The 17,180-nt window shown below is 35.0% G+C and overlaps 1 protein-coding gene across 10 annotated transcripts in view; it reads left to right on the plus strand.

Annotated features, from left to right (window-relative positions):
* The window catches only part of LOC100029142 (WD repeat-containing protein on Y chromosome-like), a 171,965-nt gene that overhangs the window by 10,386 nt on the left and 144,399 nt on the right, over positions 1–17,180 (plus strand). For 9 of the 10 annotated variants that reach the window (XR_008916421.1, XR_008916422.1, XM_056817246.1 and 6 more), the window contains exons 2-3: positions 3,633–3,677; positions 7,409–7,464. Coding sequence is in view for 8 of the 10 variants with exons in the window: in XM_056817246.1 (XP_056673224.1) it covers positions 3,633–3,677; positions 7,409–7,464 (101 nt within the window). In the remaining 2 variants the exon portion in view is untranslated. Of the gene's footprint in view, positions 1–3,632; positions 3,678–7,007; positions 7,207–7,408; positions 7,465–17,180 lie in introns of those variants that run through there. The other variant, XM_056817249.1, reaches the window with a different exon arrangement.

Consider the following 17,180-nt stretch of genomic DNA (forward strand, 5'->3'; position numbering starts at 1 on the left):
CCTGCCAAGAAAACCCTAAATAGGATCACAAAGAGTCAAATGCTACTGAAAACAACTGAACAATAACAAAAATATGAATGAAATCATAGGTCTAGTTTCTATCCCAATTCTACCTTCATGTTATTCACACAACAGTTTATGTGTATTAATATGTCCTCCCTATGTCTATTAATATGTCCCTATGTCTGCCCTACCTCCTTTTCATAAGATACATGTTTCTATATGAGTTATATTTATCAAAGAATTTTCTGTTTTTCTTAATTTGATTTTAAAAGTTAATAAGAGGAATGTTATATTTCTCTGTTGATGGTAATAACAGTTTTACTTATACATTCTATTTTCCTATGTAAATTAGATCCTTAATCTATATCCAGTCTTAAACAGAATTTATATATGGGATGTATCTAATAGTCAAATATTGGAACCCTAATGGCAATGTTCACTGATCAGCCATATATATCACTAAGTCTGCTTAGCTAACATTTAAAATATATTTATATACTTCACTATTGATCTCATTAATAAGAGAACTTCCTCTCTGCAGATTTCAACCTGTGTGTAGCCTCTCCACATGATTCTAGTTCATGTTCATCCATAGATCTTCCTCAAAGGGTTCTTAAGGTCTTCTTCTATACCTCATCATATTCCAGTGGACAATCAACAAGCTGTCTATATGGTGTACTTTCCTTTCACTACATGACTGACCTACCTCATTTTTGGCATACATTTCTTCAATTTCTACCAAGTCATCTTGGGAAATATGACTCAGCCTACTTGAACCCATGACATACTGTCCCATTGTACCCTTGAGTTATTCCAGATTATGGTGCCCCAAAATTTGCAACCATGCAGTTTTAATAGAAGAATATTTTGGCTTAGACATAAGTTATTGGACCAGGAAACAGCTTAAAATTATTAAAAGTGTAGAATCTAGCCTGCTCTCACTCTGTAAGTCAATTCTTATTCCAACTCACTGTCCTTGTATAATTTCTAAAGCGAATATGAGTTGAAGAATAACCATCAATATTATATATTATAATCTGGACAATAGGCATTCATATGTTTGATTTTTCTACTATGAGAAATCATGAACTACATTCTAGAAGCTAAAATCCTACAAGAGAAGTTGGTTTAGGATAGTTACAAAATCTCAACAATGAAATTCTGAAGACACAAAGAAAAATAATTCAGATGGAACAAAGGAGGAGGCACTGCCTTAAAAAAAAAAAAAGATTAATGAAGAGGAAACGGAATTCATCGGCCAGCTTAGATATTTTAAAGGTTAAAGAATCTTAAAAAAATGAAAGCAGAGATAGGCAACAGAGAATGAATATAAAAATGTCACATGGACCTATAAGTACTGATAGTATTGAATCAGCATTAAAAGTTAGTTTGGTATAGAAGACTAAAAACAAAACAAGGAGGTGGCATGGGAAATCTGTTAGCTGAACTAGGGCAAGCAGTAGAATAAAAGAAGGAATAGGATCACTATTTGGAGGGAATGTGACAGTAAAAATTGAGCTACTCTATTTCATTCCTTATCTGTTTTCCTTGCCAACGGGAATGATCTTTTGACTTGAAGGTTTCCTAAAATGGTTAATGTGGAGCAGATACCAAGCCATATTAGAGGATAGTAAAAGAAAAGCTAGTTGCTCTTAATGGATTCAGACATAAATCAACGAATGTCTCAGGGTGCCAAAGAAACTGGCAGGTATTGATTTCTGAGCCACTTTAAGCATCTGTGAAAAATTGAAGACACCTGGAAAAGAGTTATAAGATTGGAAAATTGCAAATATCTGCCCCACTAATTTTTTAAAAAACCTGAAGAGAATATAATCTAAAAACTACAGGCCAGTGAACTTGGCTAATTTCTTGGAAATCTCTAGAATATATTATTAAATGGTTTGTGAATATTTAGAAAAGAAAACAACAAGAGGCTCAATAAGTTTTTATCAAGAATAAAACAGCACAGTGTCTGGCACATAGTAAACCATGTAAAGGTTAGCTATGATTATAATTATTATTATGCCAGGCTAGCAATATTTCCTTTCTTGATAGGGTTACCACACTGTTGGACAGGAAGAATATTGTATGTTATATTTTACTTCCATTTTAGTCTAATATTTGGCAAAATTTTTGGCAATGTGCTTTCAGACAAGAGGAAAAGATATGAGATAAATAATAGTACAGTTAAGTGGATTGATAATTAGATAAAAGTTCAGATCCAAAGAGATATTATTAAATATTCTTTGTGAATTCAGAAAGCTATCTCTAGTGGAATGCTCTAATTATTTGTGTTTGTTCCTCTTCTTAAAAATTTTTCTTTATTTTATTCCAGTAACAAATTACACATAAGCTTTCCAAGGTTACATGATTCATGTTGTCGTCTTCCCCTCTGCCCTCCTCCCTCCCATCCCATTGGCAAGCAATTCCATTGGGTTTTACATGTATTATCACTCAAAACCTATTTCCATATTGTTCACTTTTGTAATAGAGTAATCTTTTAAAACCAAAACCCCAACTCATTTACCCCCAAAAAAAGTGATAAATCATATGTTTGTTTGTTTTTTTGCAATTCTACTCCAACAGTTCTTTCTCTTTTCATAGCATTCTTTTCATAAATATATCAGAATTGTTCTGTATTTTTGTATTGCTGTTAGTAGCAAAGTCTATTACATTTGATCATCCCACAGTGGTTCAGTTACTGTGTACAGTGGTTCCCCTGGTTCTGTTTTATTTTACTCTGCGCCAGTTCACATAGGTCTTTCTATTTCTTATAGGAATCATATGCTTCATCATTCCTTACAGAACAATAGTATTCCATCAATATCATATACCACAATTTGTTAAGTCATTTCCTAATTGCCAGAAAGATGTAATCCAGTTATATAAAATGTAATTTCACAATGATTGTTTTCATTTTACTGAGCCTCAGAATCTTCTTCCATCATATTTACCTTTTTCCCCTCCATTTTCTTTTCTCATGATCTCATCTTTCTTGTTTCTCCTATTTCCATGATGTGTATTCTTCTTCCACTTCTTTTTTTTTCCTTCTGTCTTTGCATATAGACAATCTTTCCTTTCAAAATTTGAATCTAAATACTTGAATTTGCAAGTAGAGTTAACATACCCAATTAGGAACAAGGGAAGGACAAAAGAAGATGGTAGCCTTCTAGAAATGTCTTTTAGATTAACTAATTAATAATTACACTTGAATTAGTTAATTTGGTCCTCTAGAAATGTCAAAGAATGTTAAATTAAACTCAGCTTTAGGACATGTGAATGTAAAGGAATTACCAAGAGCCTATTTAACAAGATTCATTTCAAAAGAGGCAAGTCTGGCATCTGCTTTGGTTTAAGTATCATATGGTTAATGAACATTCCTCTGTCCATCTTTCTGTTGCACTGGGAATTCCAAATTTTGGACAGTTTTACTCGACTGGCCATTTTAAAAACATATGTTCTTGGTAAGAATTTGTAGATTTCCTGCAGCTGTTGACCAGCTTTTAACCTTACATTGGCTAGAAATAAAAAAGATACTTTTCCAAAAATTAATCCTTAACTTTTCAGTGCTATATTCATATATCAGTGTGTTAATGATGTGTAAACTGATGTCTCTTATCCATTTTCAGGAACAAAATAGTTGCAAACCTCGATTCTTACAGCTTTTACTCAAGGTAAGTTTTTTTTTTCTTGATTGCTTAACATTTAATTTTAGAAAAAAAAATTCCTAGAAAAACCACAAAATATGTACAGTATATTCTTTAGCTGTGCATGACATTGTTAGAGGAATATGATAATTTTGATGTGACAATAACTCAGGAAAGGGTACAATATTGCATCCTAGGATAAACTATTGTCTCTTGATTACCCTTGAGTACTCCTTCAGGGAAAGCTCATTATATTTATTGCTATTTGTTAACCTAGAATGGATGAGCTCCATATCCTTAAATAAGTAATGTCTTCATGTATCACTGCCATGGCTGGTGAGGGAGGTAAATTTGGCACATCTCAATTATACCAACACTTCCTTAATTCCCTAACTTATTGGTTTGCCATCAAGCCAACAAATCAACAAGCATGTATTATGTTTCTATTTCTACTTCATGCCATACACAGTACTAAGATTTGATGATACAGAGAAGGCACAAAAATAGCCCCTGCTCTCAAAGTGCTTACATTCTAATGGTAGAGATGTTATGGGAGCAATTAAGTATAAACAAGATAGATACAGGAAAAAATAGAGATAATCAAATGAGTGAAGTCACAAATATTAAAGAAGAACAGAAAATGCTCCTTGCAGAAGGTCAGTCATCAAATAAAAAGTGCCTTCTGTGAGCCAGAAACTGTATAAAAGATAGCCTCGACTTTCAAGAAACTCACAATCTAATGGGGGAGATAACATTCAAGCAATTAAGTATAAGATAAAGATAAGATAAATTGAATATAATCAAAAGAGGGAAATAATTAGCATTAAGTGGAATCAGTAATAACATCTAGTAGAAGGTAGGATTTTAGCTATAATTTGTAGAAAGCCAGGAAAGTCAAGAGTCAGAGATGAGAAGGGAGAGATTATCAGGAATGAGGGACAAGGATAATTCTAGGAGTAAGGAGACAGGTTGTCTTGTTTAAACAAAAACAAGGCAGCCAGTGACAATGAATCTCAGAGTATATGGGTATGGGGACCAATAAGGAAGGTGTGCTAGACTAAGGAGTGACTTGAAGCAGCAAAAACAAACAAAGGGCTATTACAGAAGTCCAGATGAAAGGTGATAAGGTCAGTACCAGCATGATGGCAGTATCAGAAGAGAGAAAGGAATGTCTATTAGAGATGTTCACATAATTAAAGATATAAAACCTGTACTTAGCATCTCTGGTACCTGGGGCAAAAATCACAAAAAGTGCTTGCAAATAAACTTTTTAGGACAAATACTACTGGGAGGGAGGAGGATAGAAAATTAAAACTTAGTCATCATGATTAGTCCTAAGGAGAGAGAGACTATGGAAGTACCAGAGACTCTGGATCCTGGAATCTGGATCCATTTGAACATACTGGGATGCTGTGTTTTGGGGAAAGGAATAGGGAGGGGCTGGTCTAGGAAAAAGTTCATATGGTAAGTTATTTAACTAATTATTCTTGCAGACTAGGCATTAAGTTTTATTGTTTCTAGCTGCCAAAAAAGTATAAGATTTGTCAGCATCACCTACTCCCCCATATTTCAGTATCCTGGAATAAAGCCAAAATTTACCTGTTATTGGCTTTAATTTCTACAGTTTACTGCAGTGGTGTCAAACTCAAACAGAAACAGATCCCTGTGGGTGGGATATTGACTTTGGAAACCACAAATTAACACTGTTTCTATTGTATTATATTTTTATTTGTTGTGCTAAACATTTCCTAATTACAATTTATTGTAATTCCAGCTTTACTTTGGTAATTTTGCAGAATTGGACACCCCTGATCTACTTTGCTCTTCCCTCTGTTTTCTTGTCCTGGTCAGGGAAACCAAAACCATCAATGTTTACATAATCTTCATTTCCTTCCATTTCTTAAGCAGCATTAGTTAGATTTTGGTTCTTCATTGTGATGTAATAGAAAGTATTGTGTTAGAATACTGCTAATCAAGCCTTTATTTAGGAAGAAGGTCTCTAAGGGAATGTCCTAAGGATCTGGTTTGGTTTTATGCTCTGTTTTTTTTTTTCCTTTTTTTTTGCCATTTTACTAATGGTCTAAATAAGGGATAGATGAAATGGCCATCACCTATTTGGAGACCACTAGAAATCTGGCTTTTAGTAGGATGGGCTAAAAGCCCAAATCAATAAGATGAAGTATAACAAAAATAAAAAATAAAACCTAACACTTGGGTTCAAAGAATTAACATCCCAAGTACAATATGGAAAAGGCTTAGATAAGCACCAGGCTATCTGAAAATGACATGGGTGACTTAGTGGACTACAAACTCAGTAAGTGAACAGGATGACATGACAAACAACAAAGCCACTCTCCAAACTACATTGAAAAAGTTATAGAGAACTGGACTAAAATACTGAGTCTTGATCATGTCACATTTGAAGAAATGTGTTCAGTTATGGCCGCCATGTTTTTAAGGACATTGATAAAATGCCCAGAGGCAGGCAACTGGGATGGTGATTAACCTTGAGATAATTCAGTATGAGAATTGGTTGAAAAAGCTATGGATAACTAGCCTACAGGGGAATAAGAAGGACTTCAAGGAGACATGAAAGTTACCTTCAATATTTTATAGGCCTGTTCATATATAACAAGAATTCACCTGGTTATCAGGCCTCAAAGGGTAGAACTAGGAGTATTGGGTGAAAGTTTCAGGGATAAATTTAGTCTTTATGTTAGGAAAGACATTCTCTCTTTCTTTTTGCCTTTTTTCCTTTTTCCTTCCTTCCCCTCTTTTTTTTTTTAGACTATGTTTCCCAACTTAGCCAGTTTAGCAGTACAGCAGCTACTCACAGGCTCAATTGCATGTCTGTGTTTTAATTGGCTCCATTTTTTTGACTTGAGATAGTTTACCTAAGTGAACACTTCTAATACCCTTAGAACTATCTCAAAATGGAATTGATGGCCTTGAGAGATAATGAGTTCCTCCTCAATGGAGATGCTCAAGCAAATGGCTTATGGACACTTATCTGACTTGCTGGGAAGGCTTTCCTTTATTCTGGTAGAGGTTGGACTCCACACCATCTGAAGTCTTTTTCAGTTCTTAGATTCTTTGGTTTGGAGAATGGCTTTATATGTCATAAGGTTATGTTGTTGATCCTGTTTTGGTAGAAGTTAGACACCTGAGGCCAATTAAGGGTTTGTTAAATAAGTTATCAAGCCTATTTAATATTCTAAACGATGAACTTCCTTCTCTCTGTGTGACCATGTTTACCTGTGTAATTCCAATTACAAACAATACTCCCCTTTATGAAGCAAGCAAAACACTAGAACAAATGATGACAACACGTAGAAAATTAGCTCTTCACTACATTATGATGACAACGAACTCCAAGACAGTGCAGCTTTCTATCTTAGGCTCATTTGTTTTTCCTATTCCAGTGTATTGGGGATAATGTATTTGAATGAATGAGAGAAGTGATTCTAACCAAATCTAACTTTAGAGAAAAGTCAGATAATCCAGTAACTTCTGAACGGGACAGAAGTGAATCACATTTTTAAAAATCCGAATGAAGGTGAATAAATTACAGCTAGATTAGGAAACAAAATCATAAACTAAGCCTAATATTTTATGGCAGTGGGCTATAAAACCATATAGGAAATCCTAAATTACAGAAAAAAAAATACCTTTACACTCTCTGGAGTTTTCCTAGGTGAAAACTGAGAGTTAGTATCAAGTATAGTAAATTGACAGATTTTTTGGAATTTATTTTTCAGAAAGTCCAGAAAGGAGATTATCAGCCTGAGACTATTTCCAATAAAAAGTCCCCAAGGTAGGTCTACTTTATAGACTCTGACTATAGACTACTTACATAGCTCTGAATTTGTTGCAGATGTGATGAGCATATCTTCCGTTGTTTTTTTTCCCCTTCATCTTATACATTTTGTGATTGTTGTTCAGTTGGGAAAGATACTTGGCAAAGATACTAGAGTAGTCTGTTATTTCCTTCTCCGGCTCATTTTACAGATGAAGAACTGAAATCAACAGGGATAAGTGACTTGTCCAGGGTCACAAAGCTCAGTAAGCCCGATTTGAACTCAGGAAGATGAGTCTTCAGGTCTGACAGTGTGCCACCTAGCTGCCCTTCCTCATGCATTATTATTTCATTTTAGGAATGTGATTATAATAAACAAAATAGGTTGTCCCTATGTTTGAGGAAATTTTCCCTGAATTTTAAATGCACATTCAGATTTTCTGTTAGAACCTAGTCCACTAATCTCTGGTGGCAACTAATTTGAGAAGATTACATTATCTACTTTTCTAATGTGAAACTGACCTCTGTCTTTGGGAAAACATGCTTGAAAATGTTAGAATGGTTTGTTGCTTTTTTAATGGATCTTCACATCCTTCTCCTTTGTAGTTTGGAAAGGCTCATTGTTAGAAGGAAAAACATTAAAAAAAAAAAAAAACCATAGAGCTGAGCCAGCAAATTTTCCAAATGACAGTGGTTTGCTTTTGGTTCTTCTCTCTATTAAGTCCTTTCCTTTTCATTCAGGGCTTGAACTCACTGTGTTTGCCAAGCAGTAACAAAATCCACTTTATTCAGCTTTTCTACCACTGACTTCCAGAACAAAATTCTATGATTCTGTAATAGAATCCAACTGTATCTTTATGTTGCTAGGAATTGGTACAAAATGTCAGCGCTGCTTGTGGTGCATACCAACTGGGTTTTATTACTACAAACAGAACAAAATGTCCCTTTCACTGAGAAAGTATGTGTTGCCTCAGGCTGGCATCTCAATTCCTTAGTCCCTTAACTTCCTGCAACATAATGGAATGACACACGGTCACACCAAATCTAGATCAGGTACATTTCAAAATATATTCTTTGAAATATGGTAGTTGATAGCAACAAACAACCCTTTACCACTATATGTCTTTACCACCAGGTGTAAGAAGCAGTTTGATGTGTATATATTAATTTCTCTCACTTTAGAGTTGATGTCATTCCTGGTCAAGAAGATGACATTATTGTAGGCTAAGTATTAAAATTATGAGAGGCAGAGTGTTGGAGTCATTTGAAAGCTGGCTATTCAATCAGAAATGCCTAGTTTGAGGTCCTGCCATTAATACCCATTAATTATGTGTCCCCAGGCAACTCACCTGACCTATTAGTGCCCCAGGCTCCCACACCACTACAATAAATAATTTCTGCACTTGAGACAACTAGGTGGTCAGTGAACTAGGCTTGAAGTCAGGAAAAGCCAACCTCGGACACTTATTGGCTATGTGACTGGTGGAATCACAACTTCTGCCTCCTTCAGTTTCCTCAACTGTAAAACAGAAATAATAATACCTACTGCTGCTCAGAATTGTTGTGAGCTTAATGAGATAATATTTGTAAGGAGCTAAGTGCATTGCCCAGCACTTAGTACGTACTTAATTAATGCCTATTTCCTTCCTTTGTTTAATAGATTTCACTTATCTGGAAAAGAATTAATATAATTTTTTCATATGATACCTAGAAAGGGTCCAAAAGACTATCTAGTGACTATTTGATCTATTTCATATCATGTGGACACTTAGAAAAATGCAACATGTTTGTGTACATGTATAAAAACATATATATTTATATACATCTATATGAATGGATGAATGAAAAATCATTGATTCTGCTTACTGTTTGCCAAACATTGTATCATATCAGAGCTAGAGACACAAATTTAAAAGTAAAGACAGTCCTTTCCCTCACAGAAAATAGAGACAACTTTATGACTTTACAATCCATTCCTTCAAATATACATACACACATGTGTAACTTGTCTATGTTTTTATATGTGTACATGTATGTGTGTATACAAGAGATCTGGAGAGGAAAAAATTATATATTTTACATTTTTTCTAAGCATCAACATTATATAAAAGTAGGCCCCACCTAGATAAACTGTGAATAAAAGAACTGTATCCCCACTAAGTGAAATGTACAAAAGGAAAAATAAGGTAAAAGATAGAATTTGTTTAACTACATAGTAGTCCTTCTCCTGTGCCTCTTCTCCAATTATATTGCAAACTCTTCTGCACTCTTAGCTAAGTTGCATTTCTTTTTTTTTTTTAAACCCTTATCTTCTGTCTTGGAGCCAATACTGTGTATTGGCTCCAAGGCAGAAGAGTGGTAAGGGCTAGGCAATGGGGGTTAAGTGACTTGCCCAGGGTCACACAGCTGGGAAGTGTCTGAGACCAGATTTGAACCTAGGAGCTCCCGTCTCTAGGTCTGACTCTCAATCCACTGAGCCACCCAGCTGCCCCCGCTAAGTTGCATTTCTGCTGACCTCTAAGAAGACTGAGGCAAAAACCTCTGCAAAAGGTTTAAACTATTTTTGACCTTAAGCTTAACTAACATACAGAGAATATGTTCTGTACACAAGAAACAAAATCATCCAAGGGAAGAGCTTGCTTTTGGTATGAACTTATTCTGAGGTCTAGCGTGACTTTTTCTTAACTCCCATCATGAAACTTCATGTTACAAAAATCTCATTAATCATATTCTATTGCTGAGATATGTTAGTTCAAATTCCCCTTTAATGAAAAGATTTGTAAATCCTATGAAATGGTCAGCTTGCTTTAAACATAATTTGCTTCAGAATCCATATATTTATTCATTTAGCTAGTCTTTTTAGCTTTTGTTGTAAAGAGAACTGGCCTTGTAACTATCATCATGGCTCTCTGTGCTTGATAACAGACTAAGATCCTGGACTTTAATCCATTAATTTCCTGCTTTATGGATTACTCAAAGAAATAATTTCATTAAATGAAAGGCATTCTGTCCTGAGTTTCCTCTTCTCTGATATTCGTGTACCTGATTTCTGTTCTCAACTATATATTCATCAAGACTAGTAGCTCTTTCCTGAAAGTCAAACTATATTGGGAAACAGGATTCATTACTATGGACAGGCTCCTCTTTAATAGATGACGGTGTCACATGAGGATAACCAAAAGGATAAAGTTCCATCATATTCACCATATTCACTAATAACTTCTTTTTTAATTCATTTATTTTTATTTTTTAAATTGTATTTAATTTAAAAAAATTTTCCATGGTTACATGATTCATATTCTCTCTCTCCCCTCCTTCTATCCCCCTCCCATAGCCAAAGTACAATTCACTGGGTTTTTACATGTGTCATTGATCAAGACCTATTTCCATATTATTGATACTTGAACTAGGGTGATCGTTTAGAGTCTATATCCCCATCAACCCACATGATCAAGCAGTTGTTTTTCTTCTGTTTCTACTCTCACAGTTCTTTCTCTGGATTTACTAATAACTTCTAACAGTCTCTATACACAGCCTTGGAACTTCCTTTTTTTCCTTTTCTTTTCTTTTCTTTTTAATTTTATAGTATTTTATTTGATCATTTCCATGCATTTTTCATTAAAGACAAAGATCATTTTCTTTTCCTCCCCCCCACCTCCCATAGCCGGCGCATGATTCCACTGGGTATCACATGTGTTCTTGATTCAAACCCATTGCCATGTTGTTAATATCTGCATTAGAGTGTTCGTTTAGAGACTCTCCTCTGTCATGTCCCCTCAACCCCTGTAGTCAGGCAGATGCTTTTCCTCGGTATTTCTACTCCCACAGTTTGTCCTCTGCTTATGGATAGTGTTTTTTCTACTAGATCCCTGCAGATTGTTCAGGGGCATTACACCACCACTAATGGAGAAGTCCATTATGTTCGATTGTACCACAGTGTATCAGTCTCTGTGTACAATGTTCTCCTGGTTCTGCTCCTCTCGCTCTGCATCACTTCCTGGAGGTCATTCCAGTCTCCATGGAATTCCTCCACTTTATTATTCCTTTTTGCACAATAATATTCCATCACCAACATATACCACAATTTATTCAGCCATTCCCCAATTGATGGGCATTCCCTCGTTTTCCAATTTTTGGCCACCACAAAGAGCGCAGCTATGAATATTTTTGTACAAGTCTTTTTGTCCATTATCTCTTTGGGGTACAGACCCAGCAGTGCTATGGCTGGATCAAAGGGTAGACACTCTTTTATCGCCTTTTGTTCATAGTTCTTGGAACTTTCAAAAGGCATATGATTACTGCAAAGGTCTCCTACTAATATGTCAAGAAAGTAAATAGCTTCTTCAGAGAATAATCATAAACGCCTATTGTTATAACTTACAGGAACAAAAGCTTTTTTGGAGGACTCCTTGGAACTTGTCTACTTTTGTGAATATTATGAAATCTGGGAACATGGATCTAGGGGGAAAGAGCTCTCAAGCTTGAGGAAATCTTGAGAAGTCACCTAATCTATCCTTTGTCTTTTGGAAAAAAATTAATCCTTCTTTTTAATCTCCATTAATAAAAGGATACATACATGATGACTCCAAGTATTTCTTTGTTGCATTCCTAGTAAGGGAGATCAATAAAAAGACTCAGTGATTCTACCTTCTAACCCCCTTCAACTAAGAGAAACAACAGTTTTACATAGCCATCTACTTTAGAACACAGCTACCTTTAAGAACAAAAAAGTCTTTTCTGGAGTTCCCCAAACATATTAGATTATCTCCTATTGAATTTGAACTTGGGGTAATACATAAGCAATAGTTCTAAACTATCCTTCAAGAATGATTATTTTTCTGATCCATTATGCTCTACCTTCTAGCTTAAATAATCCACTTAGTATTAGCATTTTAGTTCTATCTTCTCTATGCCGTTTCATAAACTTTTTTTCATGCCCTGATGGACCTGCATTTTACTACTTGTGCCATTCATAACTTCTCTGGACTTTCAATGTTTTCCATTTTTTAAATGAGACAATTAGACTAGATGATTCCTAAGGTTCCTTCTGTCTCTAATTTTAAAATTGTTTAATATGAACAGAGGAGAGACCTCACCTATGCTTAAGGAATTCTAATAGCAGTATTAAAGATGGATTGAAGAGGAGGGAGTGTGCAAATGGGAAGATCAATTAAAAAGACTGTTATATTAGCAAAAATGGTATTATATTAACGAGACATATTTCTAACTTGACAGAGTTAAGAGGCTGTCATTTTTAGACTTGTTCCTTATTGTTGTAGAGAACAGAAGTGCTAACAGTGAGTGGAAGTCACAGGAAAACAGATTTTAGCTCCTTGTAAAGAATAACTTTCTAACAATTAGATTAGACTAGCAATGAAGCCATCTAACTCAAAATAGTCCTTCCCTTTCCCTTCTCAGCCCACACCATCATCATTAAAAGGATCCTTTGAGGGATGCTATATACTAAGGATTCTTATCTTTAGAGGCTGGATTAAGTAACTAGTTATTTCCCCCTATTAGAAGCTATGAGACTGAAAACAATTCAATTTAACTAATGCTTATTGTGACTATACTAAGTGCAAAACATTGTGTGAACTACCAGGAGGAAAAAAAGGTCCCAAATTCTTTACTATAACCCTGAAGCAGCAGGAAAAGTCTTATTAATTGGGAGTGTTATTTTTCTGGCTCCTATAATCTGCAGCTGTTTTTTTTTTTCTAGGGAAAGGGGGGAAAGCCCTTTCTCTCCCCCTCCTCAAACACAGCCCATCTTGTTATTTACCCCAGAAACAAACAATTCTTTGTTCTACTCTGAAAGAACATAGTAAAATGGCTCCACATTTCCCAGAAGGGGCATTACTGTGCATGTTTTCCAAGGTTGAAAGTAGTTTCCCAGAATCCCCTAGAAATATTTTCAAGATGTGAATGTGGTCTTTTGCAAGAGCTGATCTTTTGCCATATGTTGAATTTCTGGCCCTGATACAACTAGCAGAATTACTCTTATCTTGGGAACCACTGAGGTAGGTTTTCAAAGGGTGCCATCTTATGGTCTGATTTTTAAAAGCAGTACCAAAGATGTTAGACTCTTCATTTTCTATTTAGATTTTCCTTTGCTCTAAAGCAACCATTTTTTCTCCATTTCTCCTACTTCCTTGAAGCCATTTATGTGGCTAGGATATTTCTCAATCTTTTCAGAATCTAACTGTCTCAGACCTCTTGCCCAGCAAGTGCAGTCTTAAATTGCATGCTAGTTATGGAACTGTGTAAAAATTCAATGTTTATTTGCTGAAAGAACAACTTATAGAAACCTTTCTCCCTTCATTGAGCTGACAAGATTAAAAAAGGATTGATCACTCCCAAGAAATATTTTGCTGCCAACTTTGTTAGATGTACATAAGCCAAGTGGTTTTTAGTCCTCTGAACATACAGGTACCTTACTCCCAAGATGTATATATTTCTCCAGCCCAAAATTCTTTTTAATATTCCCATGATGTTTATTGGCATTAAAAATATTTTAAATTAAGACAACTGCACCAAAAATTAATGTTCTTAACTTGGGGTCCAAGAACCCCCAAGAGTTCCAGGAATAGATTTCAGGAGGTCTGTAAACTTGGTTGGGAAAAATGATTTACATCTTTATTTTCACATTTTTTTGTTTTCTTTAAAAAAAAAAACCCTTATCTTCTGTTAAGGCAGAAGAGTGGTAAGGGCTAGGCAATGGGGGGTTAAATGACTTGCCCAGGGTCACACAATTAGGAAGTGTCTGAGACCAGATTTAAACCCAGGACCTCCTACCTCTGAGCCTGACTCTCAATCTACTGAGCCACCCAGCTGCCCCCTTTTTTGTTTTCTTTGTGTTATTTTATGCACTTTAAAAAAAAATCTTCTGAGAAGGCATCCATAGACTTCTCCAGATTGCCCAAGTGGTTCCAGATTAAAAAAAATAGAAGCCTGTGCTCCTGATGCTGGTTATTGTTTAAGATTCTATATCTGTAATTCTAATAGCTAGGAGAACAGAAGTGTCTTCTGGAGTGTCGTGGGCTCAACAAATGAGTCCACTTTGACCCATTTCAAAGAGCTAACAAGTTCAACACAAGTATGTTTTATCTATCAAAAAATACTTATCAAAAGTAGCAATATAACCTAGTTATCTACTTTCTGTGAGATTAATGCTTCAGGGCTTTAGTGTATCCATGAATTCTTGAGACCAGGAAAGATGGTGGAGTAGGAAGAATAATCCAGCTGCTTCCATAGCTATTCCAACAAAGATCTAAAAAGAACCCAAAGTTAAGTAGCAGTCAGGAAATCTAAAGTCAAAACATATCAGAACATTTTTCCATTATGAATTCAATCCATAGGGAAATGATCAGATTAGAATCTATGGAACAAGGGTTGGCTAACAGTACTTTGTCTCTGACTAGATTTGGATCATGGACTTGTTCTCTGGTTAAAACCAGGGATAAACCTGCTACTTTTTTTTTATACTGACCACAGAACAAATTTCTAATTTAGCCCTTGAATTCAGATAAGGAATAGGCCAGAAGCTCTGTTGTTCTGAAATTTACAGAGGTTTTCAATAAACTGATAGGAGATGGGGTCAACCACTGTCTATTGAAGTTCCACTAATAGGAGTCTGCAGTTATGCTGTCTAGATCCAAATCTGTACATAGAGCTTTAAAGTCTAGGAATACAATTCTGACTGAGATCAGACTGCTTAGGACCCACTTAAAGTTTGTAGCTACCTGGTCCAAGCTGCCCCTTCAATCTCTGAAAAAAAACAGCACTCAACAATCAAGGAAAGCAGCAGCAAGATGTCATGGAATACAAATCAGGAACAAACACCACAAAACTCCAATATGAGAAATTAGACTGAAGAATGAGTAAACAAATTTAAATTTTTTAATTCATAAAGTTATTATGGTACCAGAGATGCTCAAGATACAAACATAAGAAAAAGATTTTTTTAATCTCTAAAAACAAACCATTAAAACATAACATGATCACAGGACCAATAATAATTTCTAAAAGAAATGAAGTGAGTTTTAAAAGAGTTTCAATTTATATTTTTAAGAGGATGCGAGTGTTATAGAAAAAATGAGGGCAAAAGAGGAGAGACTTGGCTGGAGAATTAACAAGGAGGCCCAAGAGGCACAAAACCTTAGTATTCCAAAAGGCAAAATATAAAGATTTATAATCAAGAATTGATTCACAAAAGATTATCCCCTGGAGAAGAAAATGGCAAACCTCTCCAGGATCTTTACCAAGAAAACCCCAAGAACACTAAGTGTTAAAATGATAAAAGATATGACTCCAGAAGATGAGCCCCTCAGGTTAGAAGGTATTTAACACATTACTGGGAAAGAGCAGAAGACAACTTACAAATAGCTACAGAAAAAATTCATCAGCTAGGCCAAAACCAAAAGGAATCTCAGCTGTAGAAGTGTCTGGTGACAAAAGGAAAATTGATGATGTAAGGTCATTATTACTAGATTGTAAGATCTATGAATCAAGGTAATTTAACTTGATGTGGTCAAACAGAAAATGGAAAGATTAAATGTCAACATCTTAGGTGTCTGTGAATGGATGGGAATGGGCAAATTAATTCAGATGATCATTAAATATACTCCAGTAGGCAAGAATCTCTTAAAAGAAATGGGGTAGCCCTTATGGTCAATAAAAGAGTAAGAAAAGAAGTATTGGGGTGTACTCTTAAAAATGACAATATCTGTCCAAATCCAAGGCAAATCATTCAATATTACTGTAATAAAAATCTATGTTTTTTAGCACTGATGCTGAAGAAGTTATTAAGTTCCATGAAGAACAACAACATCTAAAAATAATATTTTAAAATATGTCATATTCATCATAGAAGATCATAATGCTAAAACAGTAAGTCAAAAGATAATTAGAATAATAAGCAATTTTAGGCTTGGAGTACAAAATGAATCAATCAGGGCAGAGACTGGATATAAATCACTGATGATAGCATACACTTTTTCAACAACCCAAAAGATGACTCTACAAATAGACATCACCAGATTGTCAATATCAAAATTAGATTGATTATATGCTTTTGCAGCTAGAAGTAGAGAAATTCTATACACTCAGTTAAAACAACACCTGGAGCTGAATATGACTCAGATAATGAACTTTTTAATTGCAAAATTTGGACTTAAATTGAAGAAAGTGGGGAAAACCATCAGACCATAAATATATTACCTAAATATCACCACTTATGAATATGAAGTAGAAATAATTAATAGATTTAAGATATTAGATCTGGTAAATCAAGTGACTAAAAAGCCATGGACAAGGACTTGCAATATCATATGATAGTGTGGTTACTGATCCTAGAGAATAAAGTCAAGTGGGCCTAAAGAAGTATTGCGAACAAGAAGGCTAGTGAAGGTGACAGAATTCTAGATGAGCTATTTAGAATCCTAAAAAATGATGTTGTTAAAGTGGTATACTCAATGTGCCAGTAAATTTGGAAAACTCAACAGTGGCCACTTGATTGGAAATGATTGTTTACATCCTAATCATAAATAAGGGTGTTGCTGAAGAATGTTCAAATTATCAAACAATTGTGCTCATTTCACATACCAACAAGTTGCTCATACCTGAGATTCTGCAAGTTAGGTTTCAGCAATATGTAAACTGAGAATTACCAGAAGAACAATCTGGCTTTCAAAGAGTCAGAGAAACTAGAGACCAAATTGTCAAAATTCACTGGATTA

This window comes from Monodelphis domestica, chromosome 2, assembly GCF_027887165.1.
Source record: "Monodelphis domestica isolate mMonDom1 chromosome 2, mMonDom1.pri, whole genome shotgun sequence".
In the NCBI taxonomy this organism is placed as follows: domain Eukaryota; kingdom Metazoa; phylum Chordata; class Mammalia; order Didelphimorphia; family Didelphidae; genus Monodelphis; species Monodelphis domestica.